This window comes from Vidua macroura, chromosome 7, assembly GCF_024509145.1.
Source record: "Vidua macroura isolate BioBank_ID:100142 chromosome 7, ASM2450914v1, whole genome shotgun sequence".
Taxonomy (NCBI): Eukaryota; Metazoa; Chordata; class Aves; order Passeriformes; family Viduidae; genus Vidua; species Vidua macroura.
In genome coordinates this window covers 21532266-21558578 of record NC_071577.1, presented here as the reverse complement: position 1 = coordinate 21558578, position 26313 = coordinate 21532266, and the positions used below count along the sequence as shown (strand labels likewise).

Below are 26313 nucleotides of genomic sequence, written 5' to 3'. Positions count from 1 at the left end.
TTGATAACTGAAATGTGCATGCTTTTTTAATATAGCCTAACAGATTGAAAGAAAAGTTAAAATGATAAATGTGTATGTTCTAAGATGTTAAGAACAGCTACAAGATTGGTTCCATTTTGGGAATATAACTTACTTAAATTCCGATACTAATGTATAAAAAAGTTTCAGTGATCCTGCAAATGGGAACCTCAACATGACTAGTTTTAGTGCCAGGGCAGAACTGTGCATGTACTGTCTAATCACAAATCTACAAATGTGGCAAGCAGATGGATTTAATTTTGTCACCCTTTCTCTAGATAGATGAAATGTGACGTTGGTTTGCTTTTTTTACCGTAAGGTTATGTGACTCAGCCTTATCCTGAATATTGAGATTAATCTTTACTGTTGCAACTCTTTATGATTTTAAATTTTGTCTCAGAAAAACACATTCCTAATTCATCTCTATTTTCAGTTCATTTTAGAGCTTTAGCTTATGAAGTGTATATGTTTTATCATTATTTCAGGAGTTTGAAGGGTTACTAAAAAACTGTTGGCATTACCATGTGCTCTGTAGAAGAAAAGCAGCATTTTAATGTGTTTACACAGCTTTCAGCACAGTGAAGCTTGTGAGTGAACAGAGATAATACATTAAGAAATCAACAGTACATTTCCAACCACTACATTTATAAAGCTATAGAAAGGAATCCTCAAGAAAGGAATCAATAAATTTCAGTGGCATCTCAGGGTCTCTCATACAATTATTTCAAGTATCTGTTTAGATAATATTGTGATTAACATTTATGACAGCTGCATAACCAGTGCCTGTGCTCATTTGGCCCCATTTTTGCTCAGGGTAGCTCTGGGAGAGGTGACAGAGGCCACCTTCACCACTAATGCCAACAGAGCCACAGCTTTTGATGCCATCTAGAGGCTGGGAGCTATGGGATGGTTGCTGCAAGTTTGTTTGCAGAATGGCTATTACTGCCTGCCAGCACACCTTCCATGGGCCAGCACTGATAAGTAATTGCATGTAAGGAGAAATGGGAACAAGGAATAGCAGCAGCTGTGATAAAGCTTCAGAACTCAGAACCAGGCCACTTAAGAAATCTGTTCAATGCATTCTTTGAGCCCATGTGCATCCCACTGGACTTTTCTATTGCACAGGCAGTTTTTTCTTTAATCGGACTCATTTACTCATTTTTCCTCATTTACACAGCAGATAAAACTAGTACCACTTCAGGCTTATTTAATTATTTTTGCACTACAAAGTAGCACAGCTTAGAAATGCATTACTTACTTTATCTATTGTCTCAAAAATGTTTGTTGCAGCCCCACGACCAGTGGCAAAGGCTTCCAGACAGGGAGATGCCTGGCCAAGATTTAACGCTCCTATTAAAACACCAAAGAAAACCTGAAGAAGTGGAAAAAGAAGTTAACAAAATATGACATCACATTTTTATTATAGCTTACAGCTTAGACAGGCAAACCCAACTACAGTAGCTTCATGACTTCTCAGGCATCTGCTGAACTGAAGTGATTCACTATATGAGCATTATTAGCCAATAAGAAGGCAAATAAATGCATTTCAGAAGGTATTTTAGCTATCTTTCAGAGCTCTGTTTGAGGTTGAAGTAAATCAACTCATATTTGTCTTTGCCTAAAAAAGTATGCATGTAGGTATTTACTGAGATGCCACTGATGTATTTTTAAGCCATCTCAGTTTGACCAGGTGCCTTTTCCTTGAAACAAGGTCTGGAACAGGACATTGGTGGGAAGGAGATTCTTTCAGGGATGCCTTTTACCAGTAAGCAAAAATAGAAAGGAGCTTAAAACACTGTATTACAATCTTTGTATACTGCAGCTCCTGTCTCATCCAATACTCAGAAACTTATTTTTGAAGGAGGTACCAGCTATAGAGAATATTTTTTTCTCTGTCTCACAGAGAAATGAACTGTAAGGGTTGCTACCAACACTGAATAAGCCACTTTTTGAGGTGAAATTATTCTATCAGTGTGGGTGGATAGTTTCTACAGGTGGCACATACCCAATGGGCTCACAGTTTTAAATCCTTTTCCAAGAACCAAAATGAAGAGTTACTTACTAATGACCATTTTCTGAAAGCCCAAGGATCCCCTTTTTGCCTAAGCCTAGGACAACGTGAGAGAAAATGAGCAACAGCATCTGCTCTTCCTGGGAAGACTGACAGACAATAAAGGCACCTGGATACAGTATTGAATATCAGAGTACCCTTGAGTCCAAGAATTCACCCTTGGTGTGTGACCTTGCGATCAGAAGCAAGTGAAGCTGTAGCCTATCAGCTAAAATACAAAAGTGTTTGTTCGAAATTTCCTAAGAGCTGCCAATACTTCATTTCTATGAAAGGTTTTTATGAAGGTTCTTAAATATAGACAGGAACTAAGACTGCAAATGCTGGCAGGGGCTTCAAAGAACGGGACACTGGAAGGTGGTGAACATAAAGGAGGTAGAGGCTTATTTAGCACTTGTATATCACATAGATGCAAATTATTTCATTGTCTGTTTTCTGCATTGTATTTTAAGTATAGCTTATTCTTCCAGTGTTAACATATAGGTGTGCTTTTGAACACTTTTTGACAGTTTTTTTCCTAGAATTTACTCTGTTTTACTTCTTGGTATTTCAATTACAGATGTGTTTTGGCAGAACAGATTGTAAGGGTTGGACAATGTCTTTGGTGTAGGCTTTTGATCCATTTTGTTGCTTTATTGTGGGTGCTGGTTTGAACATTCACCCTGCACATAAGGTGACATGGAATGTTATATCTGGTATGTAACCATTTGCTCTAGCTTGGCCTGCAAATTCTGCTAAGAAGCAATCAAGGACCCAGCTAAAGCTTTTGTTGTAGCCAAGCTTTTGGCTACAACACAAACAGAACTCAGGATAAATGGGACAAACTGTATAAGGAAAACTGTTGAGAAAGAAATAACAGTACATAGGACTAGTTCTCCTTTGCAGTATAATGATGTTTACTGGGAAAATCACTATAGCTAAAGTGGAGGAATCTACTGAACGCATACTGTGCACTGCAAACATCTGGGATGCAGAGGTCATGCCATACATTTACACTCAGCTTTACTACTAACTAATTTTCTTGCGGGAATGAGTCTTAAAGCAAAGGGCTTCTATGCCTGTCAGCGTCTATCGTGAACATGAAGGAGCATGTTCTGTACACCTGGCAGAAGAAGGGAAGGCAATACTTAGTACAGCTCCATGCAGTATGGCAGGTGTATGACTTTTTGAGAGAGCAGGAAAAGCATGTTTCAATGTTTTGTATCTAGAAATTCCCCCTCCTGCCCCCCTGCCAAACTAGGAGTGTATGGTATAAAATATGAAGTAGAAGAAAGATGACTGGAAGCTGTGAGGAAGGGCATAAGGGAGACTCTCTCCATTGACAGCTACAGTTTTTCAGCTACAGAGTAGCTCCCCACTGTTTGTCATTTGTAAGCACTGGACTACAGTTACCGTGAGCAAGGCAAAGAAATTGCTCACTTTGTTTTTCACAGCACTACCTCATATCAGCTATGGTATTGAGAGCAGGTGCAAATGATTTCCTCCTTGAACAGAATGACTCAGGTTTACAATGTTCTTAGAATAATTTGCCAAGTTCCATTTAACTTTGCACTGTGTACAGCAGGTGGTTGGAAACTCTCATGGTGTGCATCCAGCAGAGAAGGAGCAAAAGTAGATGTCTCATCAGAATACCCAGAACTTACTAAGGTTCAGGAAAAGTTGTTCTGAGTTTGGACTGGAGTCTGCCATTTGGGCAGTCCTGGCTTAAGCAGCTAACCAAAATACCTGTAGATGTTGGCTTTGTTGTATTGAGGCCAGAAGTGTCTAAAGCACCTACTGTGCAGAAGTGAATGCATGAGTGCCATACAGGTTAACATAGTTTTTGTACATGCTGCAGGAGCCACAGCCAGGTGTATTTTTATCTGCATACATGTTTACATAGCCTTTGTAAAAACAAAACAACAGGAAATAGTTTCTCAAAGGAACACAAAGTATTAATGAGAAATTAGATATGACAAGACTTTCTTCAGTTAGGTGTCTCTTTACCACAACATTTTTCATCGTAAAATTCTTCAGAAAAGCCAAGATCCCAAAAGCCCCATGCTGACCCACAAAATGGAAAAGCTAGTTTCAGGCCTCTGGTAATTGTGTAGGCTGTCAAATGAAGACATTATTCTGGTAACCATAAGTAATATTCAAAATATTTAAAATAAACATTTTTTTATCTTATCCAGTTGTGTCATACATATAGTGAGTAATAATCTTTAAAAGACATAAATAATGTTTGTTACCATGGAGCGACCAGATACCAGAACAGATAAGTGTTCCAGAATTATTATTTTAAAGAACAGTCTAGGAAAGTTGCATAAAACTAAAATGAGTACCTGCAGAAGAGTGCCAGGTGAATATTCTTCTTCCTCAAGGACAAGTTTAGAGCCATACCAAAAGGCTAATGCATAACTTAAAAAAATTATAAACCACATGTAACCACTGAATAATCCCATTATTATTCCTTTTCGAATTCCCCAGTGCTGAGCAAACACCAAGTTCTTATCATATCTGTAGAAAGAGAGAAAAATAAGAGGTAATTAAATAAATTTGACAGAAATTTCAAAATGAGCAAAGATCATATGAGGCACCTTTGATGACTCAGCAGAATGTCCACACATAAGGTCAATACAGAATCAATCTGAAGGGAGAGAGCACTGCTGAAACTAGCAGTGCTCCCAGATCATTAAATCCTTGTATGTTCTAGTGTAATAAGCACAAGAAAAGCCACACTCATTGCAGATACCTCATCATGGGGTTTGGAGTTTTAGCAGATTAACACAGGATTTGAGAATTTGGCCAACACTCCAGAGCACATCCTACAGCCATGTTATGTTTTCATAGAATTTAAGAGAAATTTGCAGAAGAAAAACCTGATGTTCTTCTGATGAAAAATGATGCCATGATTGAATGTCATCATGATGTCCTGATGAAACTAATTCTTCTACTTAGCTTGAAAGGACAAAGTTTTCAGATATGCTGCAAAAGTGATACAACAGACAGCATCTAGGGAAAAATTTGACAGAATGTTCCTACAAGTAAGCATGAATTGAAGATAGTATTGCTGATGCTTTATTTCACTGATTGACTGAATTATAAAACTAATTCTGCATACATTACTTGAAACCTAAATTTCTGAAATATACATGCATATAAGTTTCAAAGCTAATAGATAGTCATAGTTGTAGAATATAGAGATTAATTGTTATGAATCTCATGTGCATTACAGCATTACGTTGCTTCAGGAAAAAGAAATCAGAGACCTTAGAATTTGCCCAAACAAACCTTTCAACTTCTTTCTTCTCCCCACCAAAAGCAGCCACTGTTCTGATGGATGAGAGCACTTCGTCAGCCACAGCTCCAGCTTTTGCATAAGCCTTTAATTCTCGGCCTGTTAGTTTTGCCACAGCCTACAAAAGCAAAAGCAGTGCTGGTTACACCTGAACTCCAGGTACAGAAGAGGACAGTGATGAGCAATGCTGGCTATCACCCTGTGCTGGCTGCTCTGCACTGGGTCACCTCCTGCACTCCAAGCAGGCTTTTATTAGGCATGCTGCACACTCGAAGACTTAGTTCTTCTAGTGCCAGGGCATACACCTTTGTAGCATATGTTTTGCAACAGCTCTGCTCCAAGTAGCTAGAAAGAGCAGCTGACAACTTCTGCTTTCCCTGCCTCCCTCCCTCCCTCTCTCTCCTCTCACTAGGCTGAAGCAGATTGCACACTGAGGGTTTGTGCAAAGTGGGAGGAAGGGGGAGCATAAGTGCCAGGAGTATCCCTTTAACCACTGTGGCAGATCCCAACTTGAGGAAAAAGAGGTAACTGTAGTGGTGGGGGAGGATAAAAACAGATATTGCCCACCACTGTGCTTTGTTTTGTGGGCTATTAGCAAAAAGGTCCCTATACAGCAACCAAGAGCTCACTGGATGCCAAAAGCTTACTTAGACTCAAAAAATGCTCAAATTAATGGAAGAAAATGTAGTAATTTACAATTATACACAGAGATACCACATTGACTTGGGAATGAGATATCATTAGAAAGTGTAATGTGTCAGTCTTTCTTTTCTCTTTCCAAATACCCTACCCCTTGCATCTATTAGTCCTTTTTGAAGACAGGAAACCAGGCCAGATTGACTTTGGGTCTATTTTCTTCATGGTGTAAAACAAAGACTTGGGCTGGAAAGGCTTATAAGGAGGAAAAACATAACAGTAGGTATGTGACTGGAAAAAGATGGGTACAGAAAAGTAAGAATGGAAAGGGAGAAAATTACAAACATAAAGCATAAAGGGGAATAAGGTGAAACAAATTAAGGAAAAACATTTTGGGTTTTATTTCATTTCCTGCCAAGCTTCTGCTCTCCCACTTCACATGAGTCATTATTCATATCAGCTACTGGCAGCCAGCACAAGGTGCTAAAGGAGAGCTGGAAGACAAGAAATTAGTCACAGTTACATTAGATGTTTGATAGCAAAATGATAGCAAGCTGTTCCTGATGTGAAAGAAATGAGATTGCCAGAAGACTGAACCCAAGAAGAATGAAGAGAATAAGCAGGAATTACCCAGCTCTGCTGAGTGTGGGAGAGGAGATGAGAGGGCAGAGGATCCTGCAGTTTCCCTTTTCACTGTCCTTTGTACAGTGAAAGTTTGTAGGAAGTGGATGGAGAAGCAGAACAGGAGCAACTGGAGAAGGTGCAGCAGCTTCTGGGAGCAGGGACAGTTTGAGGTAAGGTTGAGAAGTTGTTTACAACCATTTTATGTCTCTGAAACTTAGCACCCATAAAAGTCACTAATTTACATAGAGAAATCAAGTCCTGTATCTTGTAGCCATCTAAAGTAGGTGTGTAGTAATTGAGAAAGGTAAAGGCCAGCTTCTGATCTCAGCATTTATACCCATCCACAGGACCCACAAGAAGGTAAGCTTACACTCCCCTCTTAGAAGCAGGATTTATTATTCTGGGAATTAGAAAAACCAAAGTGAGAGCAAAGCCCACCTCCCCTCTACCACACCCCTCCCTCCATCCCTCCCCCTTCCCTCAGTGCTCCCTCAGACCATAATCTGTCTCTCTTGACTTTAAAGGGGTGTAATCAACTTCACCAATTCTCACAGTTTTCTGGCCAGATCTTTCCTGTTCATTATTGCTCAATGTGAACCTTTCACAATTCACTTACCAAGCCATAGAGAGCTGCTCCAACCCCAAGCAGAGGGCTGACTGCAATGATAACCAAGGTCAATTTCCAGCCACTGACAAATCCCAGTAGGAATCCACCTACAAAGGTGGTTATGCGCTGGATGAAGATTGCTGCTTGATCAGCAATAGCCTCATTAATTTTGTTAACATCACTGGAAAACAATAACAACAGCAACAAAAATCAACAGAAGAGTGGTGAGCATAACTTTCATTTGCATTGCAGGTCTTGGCCACATTTGAGTTAGTTCTTTTCACTGGAGAGGGCCCATCCTCATCCCTATTCTTTCACCATTACCCCATACAAAGACCCTGGAGTACAATGAGAAAACCTGATGCCTTTGCAATGGAGAAGCCTTTCAGGCATGAATATTGCAGAGAATATACTGTCTTTTCCCAGGAAATGTTCTGGCAGCAGACTTATTCACTAGCTGTCTCTTACTACTGTGCCCCAGCTGATTCAGGAAGTGTGCACTGGCACCCAAATTATAGATCACTCTGAAAGGACTGGGCACAAAAGGAGAAGGGAGGAGAGGACAAACTGGGGAAAAAACCCACCCCAAAACCCATCTAACCCATTCACCCACACACACACACATTTGCTGTCAGACAAGGCATGAAAGGGAAATAATAGTGGTTCAACAGTTATGGTATTTAGTTCAAAGATGGGAGAGTCTGGTTGCTGCTCCCACGAACATAGCTGTAATTCTACTAAAAGGTGTTTGTCACATGCCTGATTATTGGAATTCTGCAGTGTTTGGAAGGAATTGTAAAATGTTTTCTGTAGCATATGGGTGTCTTAGATTACTTACTCAGAAATTCGGGTGTTCAGTTCTCCTACAGATGTACAGTCAAACCAGCCTATATCCATTCGCATTATTTTCCTGAAATAAGCTTTCCTGATTTTCTGTATCTGACGAGCTGCAGACATAACCCAAAAGCAGACCTGGGAAAAGCACAAAACAGCTGATAATTGCAGTAAAAAGTCTTTCTACTCCCAACAAATCAGAAAAAGCAATATGGCTACAATGGGAAAGGCTATTGATAAAATTACTATTCAGGTAAAATACATTCTGACTACATAGACATGATAGCTGTTTTGATCTTTAAATAATCCAACAATTTTATATAGCCTCTGGATCAGGCATTTCTCTCAGTTCTGATAAGATGGGAGGAGAGGCAAGTTAAATTACTTATACTGTTACATGAATGCCATATGGACAACATTTTTTCCATCTACAAATGTAAGTAATACAGGGATGGCAGCCATCCTACCTCTGCAAAATTCTTGGATCATTTTCAGGAAGGAGATTGACAAGTGATTTTTGCAATTATAAAAAGTTTCAAAAGCCATGGGCCCTTCAGCAGACTATTCAGGAATCATCCAAGCTTTTGACTCACTTCAGTCATAAGGACTGAACAATTACTACAGAATATGTAGGGTACAATTCTTCTCCAGCATTAGTTTTACACTAGTATTGCTCTGTAATATCTCTGTAACAGAAACAGCGCTCAACACAGTTGAGATGCCTACTGGGAATCTGCATGCCCTTCAGCTGTTTTGGAGGGCATGTGGATTCCACAGTAGCAACACTTGATCAAGTGTTGCTTGTGGTGTGGGTAAAATGCATCCTTTTACAAAGGTATGCATGCGCAAATCCAAGGAGCTCCCAGATTGCCAGAGCTAACATATTTCAGTGATGGAATGAGAACTGAAAGCATCTGTTCTGCTCAAATAAGTAGCTAAACAGTTATAACCAACATAATAATTATAAACTTAATTATTTAGTGATTTAAACTTTGAAATCAAAATGAAAAACAAAATACTGACTTGGAGGTATCCTAATATAAGTATGGCACAACCAATTCCTGCATAGTATCCTGCAAACTTGGTCATTTCATGTTCAATGTCCAGCAGCCTGAAAAAAAAGAAAAAGGAAAAAAAAAGGAAAAAAGAAGTAATACTTTTTAAAGTTTCTCACAGGTTTCTAATCTGATGTTTCTTCAAGTTAGATTCAGACCAGGGGGAAGTCAGCTTGTTTTGCTAACAGAGGCATTGTATCCCAATACCGAGGCTATTGCTAGTGGCTGGCTTCCTTGTTCCGGCTGTTGCACAGAGGTTGGGAGCTGGCAGGTACCAAAAAAAGCTCCACCATCCAGGAGCACCCCTGTAGTCTCTAGGAAATGCCCCCAGACTGCCTGCTCTGAAACAGCACAGGTGAGAGGGTGTTTCAGAGAAGAGCTGCCCAACAAGTTTTCATTAGATGTTGAATGTGCTTGCTTTGTACCATTACAGCAACTAATAACATTCAGATTTCAACTGCATTTTATAGGGAGAAGTGAGGGCTACTTAAGTCAAATAAAATATTACTTTGTACCATAAGCTCGCTAATCTAAAATGATAATTTGTTCTGTTACTCAAGTAGTAGTGATAATTACTCCTCATATCAGTGAATGGCACTGAATTGCTGCTTTTGCATTTAATCTACTTTGAAATAGGTTGTTATAAGTTATGCCTTTAGATAACTTTTTAAAAAAACAACCTGCAGAACAGCAAATTTTATTTAATTTACCCCAAATTTTGTACCCTGAAATTTTAAGCCACAAGGAGACACTCTGCACCTGACTTGATCTCTGACAAAAAAACTGTCATGGAAACAACTTAGGTTGTTAACCTAAGTTATCTGACACAGATATCCAGAACAATTTTACATGATAATTAAGAATGTGGAGCAGACCCTCCTAGACACTGTGCCAAGGCACATGATAAATAAGGAGGTGACTGGTGACAGCCAGTGTGACTTCACTAAGGGCAACTCATGCTGGACAAATTTGGTGGCCTTCTATGACAGAGTTACAGCATTGATGGATGAGGGAAGAGTGACTGGCATCATCTACTAACTGGATTTGTGCAAAGCATTTTATACTATCCTTGTCTCTAAACTGGAGAGACATGGTAGATGGACCGTTCGGTGGATATGAAATTGTCTGGATGGTTGTACTCAAAGAGTTGCAGTCAAGTGCTCAATGTCCAAGTAGAGACCAGTGGCAGATGATGTTTCTCAAGGGTTGGTATTGGGACCAGTGCTGTTTCACATCTTTGTTGATGACAAAGTGGACAGTGGGTTTGAGTGCACCCTCAGCAGGTTTGCTGATGACACCAAGCTGTGTGGTGCAGTTGACATGCTGGATAGAAGGGATACCATCCAGAGACTTTGACAGGCTTGAGAGGTAGGACTTGGTGAACCTCATGAAATTCAACAAGGCCAAGTGCAAAGTCCTGCCCCTGACTCAGGGCAATTCCAAGCACAAACACAGGCTGGGTGAAGAATGGATTGTGAGCAGCCATGGGGAAACAACTAGGGGATGTTGGTGGACAAAGCTTAACGTGACTTAGCAATGTGCGCTCTCAGCCTAGAAAGCCAACCATGTCCTCCTGGGCTGCATCCAGAGCAGTGTGGACAGCAGACCAAGGGAGGGAACTTTGCCTCTGTTTCTGCTCTGGTGACACCTGGAGAGCTGCATCCAGGTTCTTGGGGCCCCAGCATAAGGAGGACATGGACCTGCTGGAGCAAGTCCAGGAGAAGGCCGTGAAGATGACGAGTGGGCTGGAGCAGGCTGAGAGAGTTGGGCTTGTTCGGCCCAGAGAAGAGAAAGCTGTGGGGAGACCTTTAGAGCACCTTAGAGGGAGTCTACAAGAAAGCAGGAGAGAGAAGTTTTACGAGGGCATGGAGGGGAAATGGCTTTAAACTGTAACAGAGTTCTTAGATTATAAAGAAATTCTTCACTGTGAGGATGGTGAGACACTAAAACAGGTTACCCAGAGAAGCTGTGGATTCTTAATCCATGGAATTGTTCAAGGCCAGTTTGAATAAGGCTTTGAACAACCTGATCTAGTGGAAAGTGTCCCTGTCCATAGCAAGGGAATTGAAACAAGGGGATGATCCCTATAGTCGCTTCTAACTCAAACTGTTCTACGGTTCTGTGGTTCTGTCCTGCCTGGTCTGTAGTTGCTGCTTCAGAGGTACAGAGGTCAGTAGTAAATCCTGTATTCTATCTGCCAGCCCATCTCTGAAGGCTATCTTGGATGGCTTGGAGCAAAATCATTTGTCCCTAGTCAAATCTACACCTACATCTAAGAATATGAATACCTTCCCATGTGCTCTGAATTTCAGAGACCTTTAGACAAGTATCTTTTAATTCCAATTAAGTATGTACTTAAATGTCACTTAGGGATTAGAAAACTCTTGTAATGATGCACCAAGAAATGATTCTTAGGAAAGATTACATGTTCAAATTTGGCCTTAACAGATATCTGTATCTGAATGAATTATCTAGACTCCATTTATTATATTTAATGGAAAGAAACAGCCAGTCTTATGGGGCAGTTCTTCTGAACTGCCTCAGACATCCCCCATAAGCTAAGATGAATTGCATTCTAGAAATGCTTATTTCTCTCAGTGACAAAAGTTTAGCTAACTTTAGCTCAGAAGTCAGCAGGCACCTACAGGTAATTAAGTCCTGACCAGAATGACCAGAAACCCAGGATGCAACAACTACCTACAGTGTAATCAGAGAAAATAGATTAATGAACTCAGACATGTAACATATATATCTGTTATCTGAACAATCATAATCAAAAAATATTCTTGCTAACAACTATAACTGAAAGACCAAGATCCAAGCTGACCTTCTGTCCTTCCAGGTAATATCGCCAGCTCAGAAACAGGACTATGTAACAAGAACCATGCCTCTTTTCTACCTTATTATGAACAGAAAATATAAGATTTAGAGGCTGAACAGGACCTTCAATAGCAATGCATTCTCTGACAAGCTGTGATAACAATGGGAAAGAAACAAATACATCCATACTTACCCACAGCTTATTGTGGCATTCTTTTCATTCTGATGAATAGTACCATTAATCCACACTATGGTGTTATTTACACATGTCTTGTTTAGGTCTTTAAGCTCTTGCATTTCAATGTCATATTTGATAAATGTGTCTGCCATTGCACCAAACACAAGCAACACAGCTGGTTGGGCTACTCCATGAACAACAGCACACAAACTACCAGCAACCATCATTAAAATCTCCATGGATGATGCAAAACGAAACTAAAGAGGGAAGAAAAAAATATGGTCTCTGTTGAGAGGCAGTCTTCATACTGGTTGTGTAATGATAAATCGTTAATTAGGTGGATCAGATAAAAAACCATTCTCTTTAAATTTCAGAATTATCTTCAATGTAGAAAGAAGACAAATCTCTCTGTCCAATCTAATCTAATTACATCTATGATTACAGCCTCATAAATTATTACAAGCTTCCTTTTAACATGTGAATGAATGTATTATCAGATAACATTAATAGCTCAATATCCTTCTGCATTATCATAATTCCAGAAACTAGGTAAGAGATTAAGAATAGTAACTATAATTCATATATATAGTCTGCTTTGCAGACTTCCAGTGGAGAGAGTGGGAGGGGAGCAAAAAGCCTTAGGGCATTATGTGGAGCCTCTGAACAGAGGCAATTTCGCAAAAGTATGTGGTGCTGTGGTAGGAAAACAAGCAAACATCTCAGAGCAAGTTTTCATAGCTAAAATTCTAAAATGCTTTGGCTGAGCCACGTAGTTGTGGATTGGCTCTTAATCAGAGAGAAATGTGTAGAAAAGTGTTTGCACACATGTAGCTTGGCAAAAATACAGTGATTTAAGTTGCCTTTGTCATGATTGTATGAAATCTGATTCTCTGGGTGAAGTCAGGTGCAAATATATAGATTAAATTGTCCATATAGAATATCAGTATCAAGTGTCAAGAGGAATCACAGCCTGCTGAAGAACCTGTCCAGGTTCTGTAGGTGCTATAATGTGTCCTAGAGAAGAAAGGGTGGGAATTTACAGCAAATATGGAAAGGGACATTAGGGCAAAGACAATATAAAGGGAAAACCAGTTAACACAATATAAAATATAAATAAATAAAACGTCCTTCTACAAAAAAAAAAAAAAAAAAAAAAAAAAAAAAAAAAAGAAAACAAAAAAAAAAGTCAGAAGAAAACTGTAACTCTACCACTGTTTTACAAACCTTGCTCATAAGAAGCCTAGGAATTCACTTGATTAAAAAAGAAGCACACAGAAAATGCACAGATATATGATGTCTGATCTCTCAGCACATCTGAAGCAAACATACTGTATTTACCAACTGCACCTCAGGAGTTAAATATCTGTGCAGAAGAAGCTACAGAATTCAAACCTCTCTGTTTGCCCTCTGTGGCAACAGACTCTTCTCTCCACCCAACCAGGAGCTGAGATACTTAGCCAGGTACATTGCAAGGGATGTTACTGCACTAGCCTGCTACAACAGTCAGGACCATACTCATTTGGACACATTACAGACTAACTGACTGGGCTATGTGCAAAACAGGAATAGTAAGATCTCTTAGCTGCATGCTGCTGGGTTGGATACCTCTTGACTACATTTATTTTAAAATTTGGATTAACCCAATGGAATTACATCAAAGGCTAGATATAACTCATACCACTGAGTATTGTGCATCCACAAGTTGCCATTGCAACCAAATTTTCTAAAACCCATGGAACAATTATGAGGGAGCTAAATTATCTGCCAAATATGACACAGCAAATTTTTGGCAGAAATAAGAATGAACCAAGGTCACCTAGATCCCTGCTATGCAACTTAACCTCATTTCCATATGTGTACCTGTAGCTTAAATATAATGTGTTTAATAGACATTTTTTACACCAAACTGACAAGACGACAAGGGGTTCTAGTGAATTACGACTGAATTTTATTGGTAGGATTTCAGACCAAAAGATTTAATCCTTAAAAGTTCAGCTTAGTCACAGCTATACCCCAAAACAACCTTATTGGTTATTGTCACTTATTCTGCAACACAATACACATCAAATATTTATAGACATTGCTTTCATTACCAGCTGAAAGAAGCCAACACGAACACGGTTTTCTTTCTTCTTTGATGACCTTCAACAACAGAAAACATAAAATCATAAACTTGTATTTTAGTACTTATTTTGTTTTACATGCAAAGTATAAAGAATTGAACTTAACTCACATTTCAGTTTTCTTCTCTATAAAAGGTTCTTCATATGCGTAGAAATTTCTGGCACAAAGGATATGATTTTTCATTATTACTTTTACTCTCTTGGTTGCTTCTCTGAAATTACATTTTACTTGAGACATTCTGCCCAGAATTTTAAGAGACAAGCTGTTTCTTTCAGATTTCTTTGGAACCAGTGATTTAATGGTTCTTTGAAATTTTAGACAGAGATTAGAATGAAGGTTAGTTTAAAATTCTCTAAAGGTTTATACTTTGTTCCATAAGCAGCTCCTCAACACACTGTTCCTATAATGTGGATTGTGGGTTTTTTGAGGCCAGCTAAAGAAAAACCTACTGGCCAAATTGTTGGTTAATCCTTCCTTTAAGACAGAGAAAGTTCCTGTTCCCATAGCAAGGAATCATCATCAGCTGTGTACATTCAGTGATGAATGAGTAGGGATATTCTGTTTGTAGTGGGTTGTTTTGGTTTGTTTTTTAATGAAGCAAACTATTCAAGCTATATTTGTCATAAACTGTTTTCAGAAACCAGATCCTAGAAAGTCTAAAGAAAACTTTCCTTCAGGTATGTACAGGTATGTTACATGTGAAAGTCCAACAGAACTTGGGTTTCAAGGTGGAAAGATGTGGTAGACTTCTAATAGTGGGCTGGTGCTCTCTTAGATGGGCAACCTGACAATGGGAAAAATGAAGAGATACTCTGGTTTTCTTATTCTAGAGGTAGCTTCCAGACTGGGTACACTGTGTCAGAAAGAGTTGGCTCAAATTATAGTACTGTTATTGTCCAGCCTGCTACAGAGTTGTCCAAAGGTCTAGGAAGGAGGCTCTTACTTCCAATCAGACCTCTAATAATAGCTGAAGGCCAAATTCTCTAAATCATCCCAAATTTTAACTATCCAGAATTCTACACTTAAATCTTAGTATCTGAGATAATTTCTTTTGTTTTAAAATCTCACAATTAAGTTTTAAGAGAAATTAATCAAGTCTGATTAAAATTCCTGAAAAAGTGATTTCTCAAACTAAAAACAATGAAGAAAGATAAATTTGAATATCAAAAACATTTTCAGAAGGAAGATCATATTGCTGGCATTTATGTTTTTAAAATTTCTAGGACTGCTTTGGTCCACCTGTTTCAGTTGTATCAAATAAGGGGGGGTCAACCACTAGAGAACAGCTTTTTTTAAAAAAATAAATATTCCATCAATTTGATCCAATAAAATTAACTTCTTTGAATATTCATAGAAATATTGATTGTTCTAATCATGTACATGACTTACTCTGATTTCTTGAAGCTGTTACCTGTGAGGGAAAATAAATGCACAGTCTAGTTAATGATTACTGTTAAAGTACATAACCTTCTATAGACATGTGAAACATAAACTCTAGAACTCCATGGGACCTGATCTTTCCTGAGTTATAAACATCTTATTCCCACTAATACATATAGCCAGGATGTGGTTTAAACTAAGAACATTATTCAGGACATTTGCCAAAAGTCATTTTCATTGCCAACTCTTTGCTAATATTCAACAAGTCATCTTGGACACTGCCTCCTTAAGGATACTAAGCTAGTACTCACTCCATGCATGCTCCCTCAAAAGAGGAGTGGTAGCTCTTCACTCTTGTCTTCATAACTTAGAGACTGCAAATCCTGTGGAAGATGAGCAGTTGTGGTTTTGGAGGGTAGAATTAACTTTCCACACTGATGTCTGCTCTAGAGATATTGTCTAAGGAACCATAGCTTAGAGAAATGGAATCATACTACAAGATATAATCAAGCTGTAGGACAATTCCTTAGTCCTTAGAAAAGGTCAGGATTTAGCCCCCTTTCAAAAGATGTTGTAAAAGACATAATAAAGCACTGCTTGTATTATCAGGGGCCCCAGAGAAGGGTCATCATAAAGAGTTAGTGGGTTTTTTTACATTTTTTAACATCTATTTATTTACATTTTTACATTTATTTTTTATTTTTATTTTTACATCACAATTTGGATAACCTAAGGGCACTGAGCATATGTACTTTGCTCAATTACAATGCATTTGCCAATTCAACATTAAGTTCAGAACCATAGTTTGCATTTCAAGCACTGCCTTCCTTTCTTCACATCTAGAAACTCATCACTAAGCATGCACAGGCCTGTTTCACACATCAGTCACAGAAGAAGTTTGCATCACAATTCACAGAGGGTACAAAGAAGTCGCTGCAACTACATATTTTACCTCTATCATTTTTCTACCCAGGGGAAGAAGACTTTTCCATTACCTCCGTTACAATGTTAGATGGAGACAGTCTGACTTTGGGACTGAGGGAACAGTTGATGCATCTCCTTTTTAGGGTTAATAAGATAACTTTATTTGGCTTTAGTTAACAATTACTCTAGTGGTTGTATTTTGCTCTCTGTTACTTTGGGATGGTAAAAAAAAAATTATTTCATTAAGGGCACATGTATCCCAAGAATCCCAGACATTTTCCAGGAAAGTTCTAATTTGTAAAACTGTTATTACAAAGGATCATTTGGTGCTAGAAAACCTTTCTTTTGTGAAGAAAGAATATATCTGGTTATTTGAAGTCTGGCAGCAGGTAACAACAGTAGTGGTTTGAAACCATTTCTGGAGGATTCTCTAAGGTTTATTAGAAAAGTCAAGGTTTAGAGAAAGCTCCTTCTATGGGCTGGTAATACAAAGTGTTTTGCAAGAAATAAAGGAAATGGCTAGTGGAAGGAAAATGGGAGAAACCAGAGCCAAGTGTAAAAGCTCTCTGAGTCATGAATTGAGAGAGCAAAACAAGCACTGTCCAAATGTGAAAAATCCCTGATCTATGAATTTGAAGAGGGAAACAAGAGCATACCAATACTATTCAATAGTGGAAGAAATTGCAGGCCAGCTCCTGTGGGCCAGCAGTTTTTAGAAAAAGAATTTATAAGAGAAGAATTTGGAATTATGTTAATTTGAAAGAAAAAAATAGATGAATAATAGTTCACACTGAGTACTGAAAAAGAAGAAAAAGGAGGATAGACCATGATGTTCATAGAAAAGAAAAGAATGTAGGGAAGATAAAAGAATTCATTAACCCAAAAGAAAAAAAGCCATAGTTATCTTTGAATGCCAAAAAAAAAATTTGAAAGAGGAATTAAGGCATTTAAGAAAGAAATTTTACAATTTGGAAAAACAAAACAAAACAAAAAAAAAAAAGCAGCAGAGACTCAACGAAAAGCTGAAAAACACTGGCAAGAATCTGAGTGTATGCTGTTAAAGTGAGAACACTCAAGGAAGAAGTTCTGTGAGAGTCAACTGATGAAAAATTGTACTCAAAAAGTTCCCAAATAAATCCGTCTCTTAACTGCACTTACATGTGTGGTGTTCAAGGGTTGATGCAGAGAGAGCTAATCCTAACTAATTTGTACAAAAGGTGGTTATTGAAGCGAACCTCACTGGAGATGAAATCAATCAGCAGAATCCCAGTGGGGTCTTGAAGCTTTATCTGCTTTGGAAATGGTGTTCTAGCAGTTTCACAACCTTCTCCTTACATTAAGCAGAAAACAGGGTGTAGGTCCAAGGAAACCAAGAATCCAGAGGCAACCTGACTTGATAGCCCAAAAGAGCAACCCAGTTGTCAAAAGAAGAATAGTCTTTTGCCAGTAGATAGCCTTTTGCCAAAATCTCATAACAAGTAAAAGCAACAAGTGTGTAAAACAAACAGGCAGAAAAAAAACAACTCCTCAAACCAGCAAGATAAATCTAAGCAGCCTGGGAGTTCAAAGGAAGTGTTGGGAAGAGATGAACAGTTTTCTGTCCCAGAAGTTGGCCAAATCCCATTAATCTGTATTGCTATTTAGCTTCCATTATGGACTACTGTTTTGCTTTCCTTTGTACTTTACAATCTGTATAAATATTTAACATCCTTTTTTTTTTTTTTTTTTGCTTTTCTTAGGTCTTACAAAGAGAACAAGAGGACACAGTCTCAAGCTACGTCAGGGAAGGTATAGGTTAGATATTAGGAAAAAAATTTTCATTGAAAGAATAATAAAGTACTGGAATTGTCTTCCCAGGGAGGTGGTAGAATCACCATCTCTGGATGTGTTTAAAAAAAAAGACTGGACATGGCACTTGGTGCTATAGTCTAGTTGAGGTGTTAAGGCATAGGTTGGACTTGATGATCTTAGAGGTCTCTTCCAACCTCATTATTCTGTGATTCTGTGAACTCAAAATATTTAGCAGTTTCTCTTCATGTTTCTCCTTGACTCTTTCTGCATTTGGACTGACAAAATGGAAAAATGCATATTGCAAAGGAAAAATGGAAAAAAGGACAAGCTCTGATAAGAAGAAGGAATGCAGATCTTAGCATTAGCTAAGATCTTAGAATTAGCTCATAAGAATTCTGCCAAATATATGTATGACTACAAATATGAGTCTTTGCTGGAATAAACTGTGTAAGACAGCACTTTTTATTTTTTTTTCTTCACTAGAACCCTTTTACTCATACAACAAAGTACTGAGTGTAAAAACCTGTGTACAAAAACCTTGAACTTGTTAGTTTACCCATAAGGATTGTCCATGAGTAGGGATTATTATATTTTTTACAGAAAAGTTTTGGGGGCAGCATACTTAAGACAGCAGGTAACATATAACACTATTTATTCCACAGACTATTTGCTTATATTCTGTAGACTACTTCCTTCGCTTAGGCCACCCACCACCTATTTTACATGCTTTATAACATAAGGAGGTGACTGAAGAATAAACGTCTTACATTTGCCATCCGAGTCAAAAGCATAATTATCCTCTCCCAACCTCTTGATGCTGCGCAGAACTACTGGGTCAGACATGATGATTATTTACTTCAATCAAAAGTTCTGAAAAGAGATGGGGTGTGGGGATGGGGAGAAGCTTACATTTGTTCGTGAACATAAAACGACATCATGTTAAACTCCCCCTTTGCCCTCATGATCGCAGGACAACACCACTGATTACAGCACAAGTTGTAATCAGGACAGATGTCACAGATTCAGTGAAACCACAGAGCAGAAAAACACTTTGGAGAGTGCCCAACCCACCCCTCTCAAGCCTCTGAGGCTTCGGTGCCTCCTGCCTCCAGCGGAGGCTGCCCTCTGGGGCTTGGCAGATCCTGACAAACAGCCCTGTCCCCAGGGATGGCTCTGCTGAAGTGAACTACTGCCTCTGTGAGGGTGGCATCTGGGAGGGTAGCTTAGAGGCTGAGACCATACCAAGACAGATCCTGCCTCAATTACAAGGCAGCAGCAGGACCTGCCCCTGCCTTGTGCTGTCCCAGCTGGCAACAGCTGGGAGAACCATGACAGGGGACAACTGGGGCTCAAGAAGGGAGAACATTGGAAGCCCCAGGGCCACGTTGACATCTGCATCATCACCACCAGCTGCATTCCCACAGCTCTTGGCTACCAGAGCTGCTCCTCTGAGCAGTTTTATTCCTGTAGTCACACTAATGTGCTGAGAAGATATCATACATGAAAAGAAATAAGAAGACAAAGTTAATACCTTTTTGTTAAAGAAGTGCTTTTGTGAGGAAAAATCTGCCAGGAAAGCCTGGCATCCAAGATGCACCTAGGGGGAAATGCTGCAGAAGTCATCCCCAAAATATGCCCTTTCACAACCAATGTTATCTCATCTACATCATTGCTTAATGTAATGTATCCCAAGGCACAGTTAGTGCACCTTCTTCCAGTCTTTAAGTATCAACACTTACATGATTATACATCTGTATAAAACACTCACAACCTCTCATTTTAAATATATTAAGCATTTAGATAGCATAGTTCAGTTGTCCTTATTTCATTTTAACAAAGATTTATCAATTTTGTAATTGATAACTGTAATTGTAACTTTTTTATAAGCCTGAATGCTGTTAAAGTTTTAAGTAACAGGAAAAATGGAAAAACCCAATGATTGACAGACTTGACCATCCCACATTTCTGAAACATTTTTCCTATTTTTTCTAAAGCTCAACACATCAACTACTGTCCTGTTCCATAGGCATCATTCATTAGTTTACTTAAACAGATTAGTAATCTGTATAGCAGATTAACGTGCTGTACTTGATTATTAAAATAACCTTCCTCAGGGTCTGAATGTTTAATGGGGATCACTTAGTATTTTGAAAAATAGTGTTGCAATTTAAAATCAAGATAATAGAAATCAGAGAAAGTAGAAAGCAATAGATCTACCCATGATGTGTGTGCAGAATACAACCTAGTAACAGAGAATAACTCAAACTGCACTCAAATGAAATAGCATCTTATTTTAGCCAGTTACAGTGCAGTTGCTGGATTTTTGAGAGACAAAAATCTTTGAGGAACTCAAAATCCATATTCAAATAAGTAATATTGGAAAATGCTAACAAAGGAACACATCCTGTAAATAGAGTAACATTAGGACCTGATCTAAAGCCCTTTGAAATCCATTTCAAATCACCTCTTTATTCAGATCAGATCTTTATTTAACATAAATGGGAGTGGAGGGGTGGAGGAAAAAAAAACCAAACAAAATTGGACCTGAAAGCACTATCCTTCATGTTTCTCTGAAGTTACGTTCCTCACATATTGGTGATAGCATTTATACAGAAAGATATATTTTGCTTCAAAATAGAACTTAAATGTCTTACTCTTCAAACAGTCCTATAAAAAAATTAAAAATTAAAAAAAACCAAACAAACAAAAAAACCCACCAAAACAAAACAAAAACCCACCAACATTAACTGTGCACAGGAAATGCAGCATTTAGGTTAAATTGTCCAAAGGAAAAAAATACAAATACCTTTCAGTTCAGGAAGCGTCATCAGTTAACAGGACAAATTTGTTACTCACCTGTGGCTGTGAAAAATCATAGGGTCATAAACAAATTGCAAGGACTCTGTTCAATTAGTGAAGCACTCGAGCATTTTCCAGCATATTTTCATTATTTTAACCCATTTGTCAGAACTGAATCTTTCAATTGGGCATTGGCTATTTGCACCTGGGTCAGTAACCACGCGGTCGCAATGTTTTCAGTTCATTGACATCTAATGGAGTGTTTAAATTTGACTAATGCAATCTCCAAAGTCAGTGCACTTGGAAAACAATTATACATGAGGAGACCAGACAGTTCTCTGGAAAACAACTCACAGTTGAATGCACAGGAAGAATTATTATAGCATAATTTTATCAGCAACTTTATTTGGCAGACAATAATTGTGTACGCTCTTGTCTGCACCGTACATAGCAACATCAGCTGAATAACATGATAACTGGTTCCAAGATTAAGCTAAATTCAGATTAAAAACTTGCTCAAAAGCTTGGTTTTCTCAGATTGCCCATCTCCACATGGCTTCTAACTTTTTCCATTTTTTCCTTTGAAATGAAGATTTTACAGCCTGGAAGCTCCTAAGTAGTAGTGAATTCTCATTGGATACAAGCCCTCCATGGATTTTTCAGTAAGGGACACTGATGAAGACAGTGCTATGACCTCAGACAATATCACCACATAGTTTAGAGGGAAATGACAAACAGGGTTTAGTTCCTCTCTGAAATCAGTTCTCACTACAGAGAGCCCTGACTGATAGGACAAGATAGAAAGACTATGTCTTAATCACAGTGACTGTCAGATCTCTTCAAGTCTTCTGTGCTCTCACACTTCCAGTGATAAAGCTTCATGCCCAAAAGTGTGTCACAATTAAATGTAGATAAGCAGAAATCCAATTTTCCTTGGTTAGCATCATTACTGTGTTTACAATGACAGCACAACTAAGTGCAAACCCAGTGTCTCCTCCCACTATTTTACAAAAAGAAGTCTCCAGCTATACCACTGCATGCAGCACAGATTTGAGAACAACACTACTGGAGATAACATCACAGTGATAATAATCTAGTCCACCATGGCACAGAACCAGAGTAAAACAAACAGTTACTTGCAATGCGGGACAGTTTCCTTCACAGTAGTGGAAAGGCTGGAAGAAAAAATATATGATGAGCAGAACTCTGCTTTATTTCAACCCCCACTGACAGCCTCCTCAGGAGCAACATGGCCAAAGGCAATGCCTTTGGTTTTCAAGGTACTTTAGCAGAGTTCACATTGGCATACTCTTGATGAGTCCTTTGGTTTTTTGGGTTTGTTTGTTTGTTTGTTTGTTTTTGTGGGGTTTTGTTTGTTTGTTTGTTTATGGCCTCTATTAAAAAATACAGGTAGATCTTTACATTGCAAAATGCCAAGGTCCAGTCTGTCTGCAGTCATCTGTGTCTCAAAACAAATAGTGCCATTTTAGATACCAGAACACTTACACAGGACTGATAGATACCAGATAGGCCAGGAGAAACCCTACCACCAGCCAGAGGTTTTCCCTAAAGAAGGGATTTCCTAAGATATGTAAATTGGTGCTACATACTTGCATTTAGGCAGCCAGCCAGCCTTTCAGACAAGTCAGATAACTAATGACCTATTGCATTGAGAACTAGGATCTGAATTACACTGTCAGCTACTGTACATGCACATTCTCACTCTGGGAAGCAGGTAAGATAGCTCACCCCTCTTTCATTTATGGATAACAAGCTGAAAGTTCACATGAATCATGAATTAACCTTGCAGTATTTGTGGGCTGAGTGCCATATAATGACAGAAATAGAAGTGTTAGTACAGAAAAAAATCCAACAGTATAAATATTAATAATGTCTACAGCAATTAAATCATAGGGCTGCCTTCAGGAAAGATATGAAAGCTTTTGGAGTAAAGGTTTGTTGTGTTCAACCCAGACTGTTCAAAACAGCATTATGTAACCCAGCAAAGATTACAAAAGGGAAAGAAGTTATTTGAAGTAAGCTTCTCCCTGATATTAAAATGCAATATGGAAAGAAGTACTTTCAAAAAGGCGAGGCAATTTCCAGACTTTTTTGTCAAAAGAAGCAATACATATCTCACTGAGAAAGCCTTGCAAAGTAGCATTATATCTCCTCATAATTCTGACTTTTTGGAAATACTGTCATATGAAAAGCTAATCTTAAATGCATCTGCACCACAATATGACTATCAACACATGTTTGGTCTAGAAAGATTTATTCAAATCTCAGTTAAAGATTAATTATTCATGTTGGCATGTAGTTTTGAGTGAACTCCCAAACAGAAAAACTTTTATCTGCTGATGTAGTCAATGTGTTCAATGTGTTTTTTCTGTCATTATTGTTTGCTTTTTTATTTAGAAATCAAACGGAAATCAAGTCCCTTTCTTCTGCTAGCCCCAGTGATGAACCAACCATTCAGTACCTGTCAAACAGACACTTGCAAAGCCTATTGGAGCAGGGGCTGTTTGTCTTTTGATCCTTGGACTTTTTTGTTTCACACAGAGGCTTTTTAGAAGCTAAAGCTTTTTATCTTTTCTCCACCAAGATTACTCAGTTAAAAGGATTGATTAGGGAAACAAAGAAACTGTGAAATGACACCATCTATTCTGATCTTTATCTTTAGGAATTAAAGTTCAGCTGATTGAATTCAGTCCCTGTCAGACCACAAGTATATCATCAGCTGCTGTGAGACACTATCACTGCAAATGTTAACATTTGTAAGAAAATATAAACAGGATTTGAGACAGGGCACACTACCTGTAAATACATTATTTAAATTATAAATGTAGGAAAAATATAATTTGCCTAATGTATTATTTCTAACTGTATGGAGGACCAGATTGTGCTGACATTTACTCTCCTGGGACCAGACACCTCATCTTCTCAAATGCCAGCAAAAGAAGCCAGTGATTTCTGGAAAGAAGCAAACCATGGTGTGCTGTGTTATGACTAGCAAAATCTGACCTGTTCACAAGGCTGTATGAGGCAGGTGAAAACATATTTAGACATATGTTTTTAAGGACTAGAAGGGACATCTCATGGGGGAAGACCCATAACGTCCACAAGGTCAGAATGTCCTGGGGGATTGCATCCACAGAACCTGGATTGGTTAACTTGCTAGAGTCAGCACAGTGTGTGCTTCAACACCTTCACCTGTCCAGCAGGAATAATTCTAGCTTCTTGCTTTTCTCTGGAGAATGAAATTTCCTTCCCCAGTGTTATGGTTCAAGAATGGCATTTTTTCCTTTCTAAGAGTCAGAGATTTCATTACAAAATACACCTAAGGAATCAATAGGAAATCAATCAAGGTCTGCTTTCTGCAGAGAAAAGCCTGTCTCATGCCAAGCTAACAGAAAACTAGGAATAGAGCTCAGATTTTCCTTATGTGATTTCTTTTCCAGTAAGGTCCCCCACATGCTGTGATCTGAGAGAGTTGGAGGATACTCTGTGAAGAAGGGAATTTATTGGGAAAATTCCCCATTTTAATATCCTCTGAGATGCTAAGCAGGTTCTGTTCAGCTTTCTGAAATTACCTTTTGCAGTTCAAAAGCAGTTTACTGAGAAAAAAAAAAAAAACAAAAAAAAAAAAAAAACATAAAAAAACAACAGTAGAGAGAAACTCCTTTTATGCTTTTCTCTCCTACCCTTGCATGGCAAAGGATTGCTACCCACAATAGCAGGATCCCTGACCTGACACTGATTGAGCAGTGTTTGCCTGCAACAGGCTTTGCATGCTGGTGGAGCGCTCTTCCGTGGTCATTCCAACCACACGGTAGAGCCCATCATTAGAATCAGGCCAGACAGGGCTATGCAGGCACTTCAGGCAGGCTTGCCCTGCAGAGAAAATTTTTGCCAGCATCTGTTGAGCTCCACATCTCCAGCAAGATGCATGCAGCTCCTGACTGCCCCAAGAGTGCTGAAAGTACAGTAACAACCAATACCACAGCTTGTGGCACTCACAAGTGGCAAAAGAAGAAAGAATTTCCAGGCCCAAGCCAAGGAGAGCTGGGAGAGAAACTGGGGGGGAAGAGCTGCCCAGCAGGTAGAGGACGAACTAAGAACTCTGCAGCTCTTTCAGGGACCAGCCAGACCACATGTCACCAGCCAGTCTGGGACAGGCTGCCATTACCATCATCCACTCAACTGTATGGGCAAGATCATTTCCAGCTCCATCCTACCACTTTACTTAGTTTCCTCAGTTTTAATTTCCTACTCATTCAGTTAGTTTCAAATCAATTTTCACAAGAAAGCTCATTCATCAATTTGCTGTTGAGAATGGTCTTTGCCCAAGCCTCCTTGCTGACTGCAGCATCTGGCACTGCAGAGCACTGTGAGTGAAGAGATTTGTGAAGGGAAAAGAAATTCTGCTGCTATGTTTACGCAGTAGTACTCAGAGCTGGATCAGAAGTGCCCACCAGATTCTGGGCCAAAGATTAAGCAAACAAGACACCCAGCAAGATACACAGATATGTTAGCATCTGTGACCATTCAAACTGCAGAGATTCTGTACAGTTTGTAGTATCTGAGCATTTATTTGAGAAACGTTGAAATTGGTTTGTTCCTAATATCAAAAAACTGCCCCTAGACTAGTAAAAATAATTTAATCCATGACAGTTTTCATACATAAATAGGTATTTTAAGATATTAAGTCACATCAACAATAACTAAGTTCACATGCAAAAGAAAAGCGGGAGGTCTGAAGCAAGCTCTATTAAATCAACAGAAGGACTCCTGCTGATTTCACCACAAAGCACAGAGCAGTCCTTTCAGCTCAGTAGATTAGTTCTCCTTAATGAGCCTTGACAATCCTCCAGGCTCTTTAAATCACTATATATAGCCAGCAATGCTTATACAACATAGGTAAGTGAGGCAGGCATAGAGCATAGCCAGAAGATTAATACCAAGTACATCCCTAAAATAGACAGATCACAGTACAAGTCATTAGCAATAGCAGGCAGAGGGGCCCTGCTGATGTGCTGATTAGAAAAGTACCACCAGACACAGAATTTATAAGATTTTTTTTTTTTTAAAAAAGGTCTTGGCACACAAGTTTATGAGCAAATTGGGCTGTTTCTACAGTCTGACACTGGAAATAACTGGTGAAGGCAACTCATA

At 38.8% G+C, this 26313-nt stretch overlaps 2 protein-coding genes across 2 annotated transcripts in view; one reads left to right on the top strand and one right to left on the bottom strand.

Annotated features, from left to right (window-relative positions):
• G6PC2 (glucose-6-phosphatase catalytic subunit 2) overlaps nucleotides 1-1363 on the top strand; it is a 38938-nt gene extending 37575 nt beyond the window's left edge. The window contains exon 10 of the transcript XR_008437857.1: nucleotides 1309-1363. The gene's annotated coding sequence lies outside the window, so the exon portion shown is untranslated. The remainder of the gene's footprint in view (nucleotides 1-1308) is intronic.
• ABCB11 (ATP binding cassette subfamily B member 11) overlaps nucleotides 1-21271 on the bottom strand; it is a 42331-nt gene extending 21060 nt beyond the window's left edge. The window contains exons 1-12 of the mRNA XM_053982216.1: nucleotides 21196-21271; nucleotides 19107-19209; nucleotides 15634-15655; nucleotides 14354-14401; nucleotides 14214-14262; nucleotides 12136-12377; nucleotides 9091-9178; nucleotides 8072-8205; nucleotides 7243-7414; nucleotides 5360-5484; nucleotides 4411-4585; nucleotides 1277-1390 (exon numbers count right to left, since the gene is read on the bottom strand). Of these exons, the coding sequence (XP_053838191.1) occupies nucleotides 1277-1390; nucleotides 4411-4585; nucleotides 5360-5484; nucleotides 7243-7414; nucleotides 8072-8205; nucleotides 9091-9178; nucleotides 12136-12377; nucleotides 14214-14262; nucleotides 14354-14401; nucleotides 15634-15655; nucleotides 19107-19182 (1245 nt within the window). The 5' untranslated portion in view covers nucleotides 19183-19209; nucleotides 21196-21271. The remainder of the gene's footprint in view (nucleotides 1-1276; nucleotides 1391-4410; nucleotides 4586-5359; nucleotides 5485-7242; nucleotides 7415-8071; nucleotides 8206-9090; nucleotides 9179-12135; nucleotides 12378-14213; nucleotides 14263-14353; nucleotides 14402-15633; nucleotides 15656-19106; nucleotides 19210-21195) is intronic.
• Nucleotides 21272-26313: the final 5042 nt, after the last annotated feature.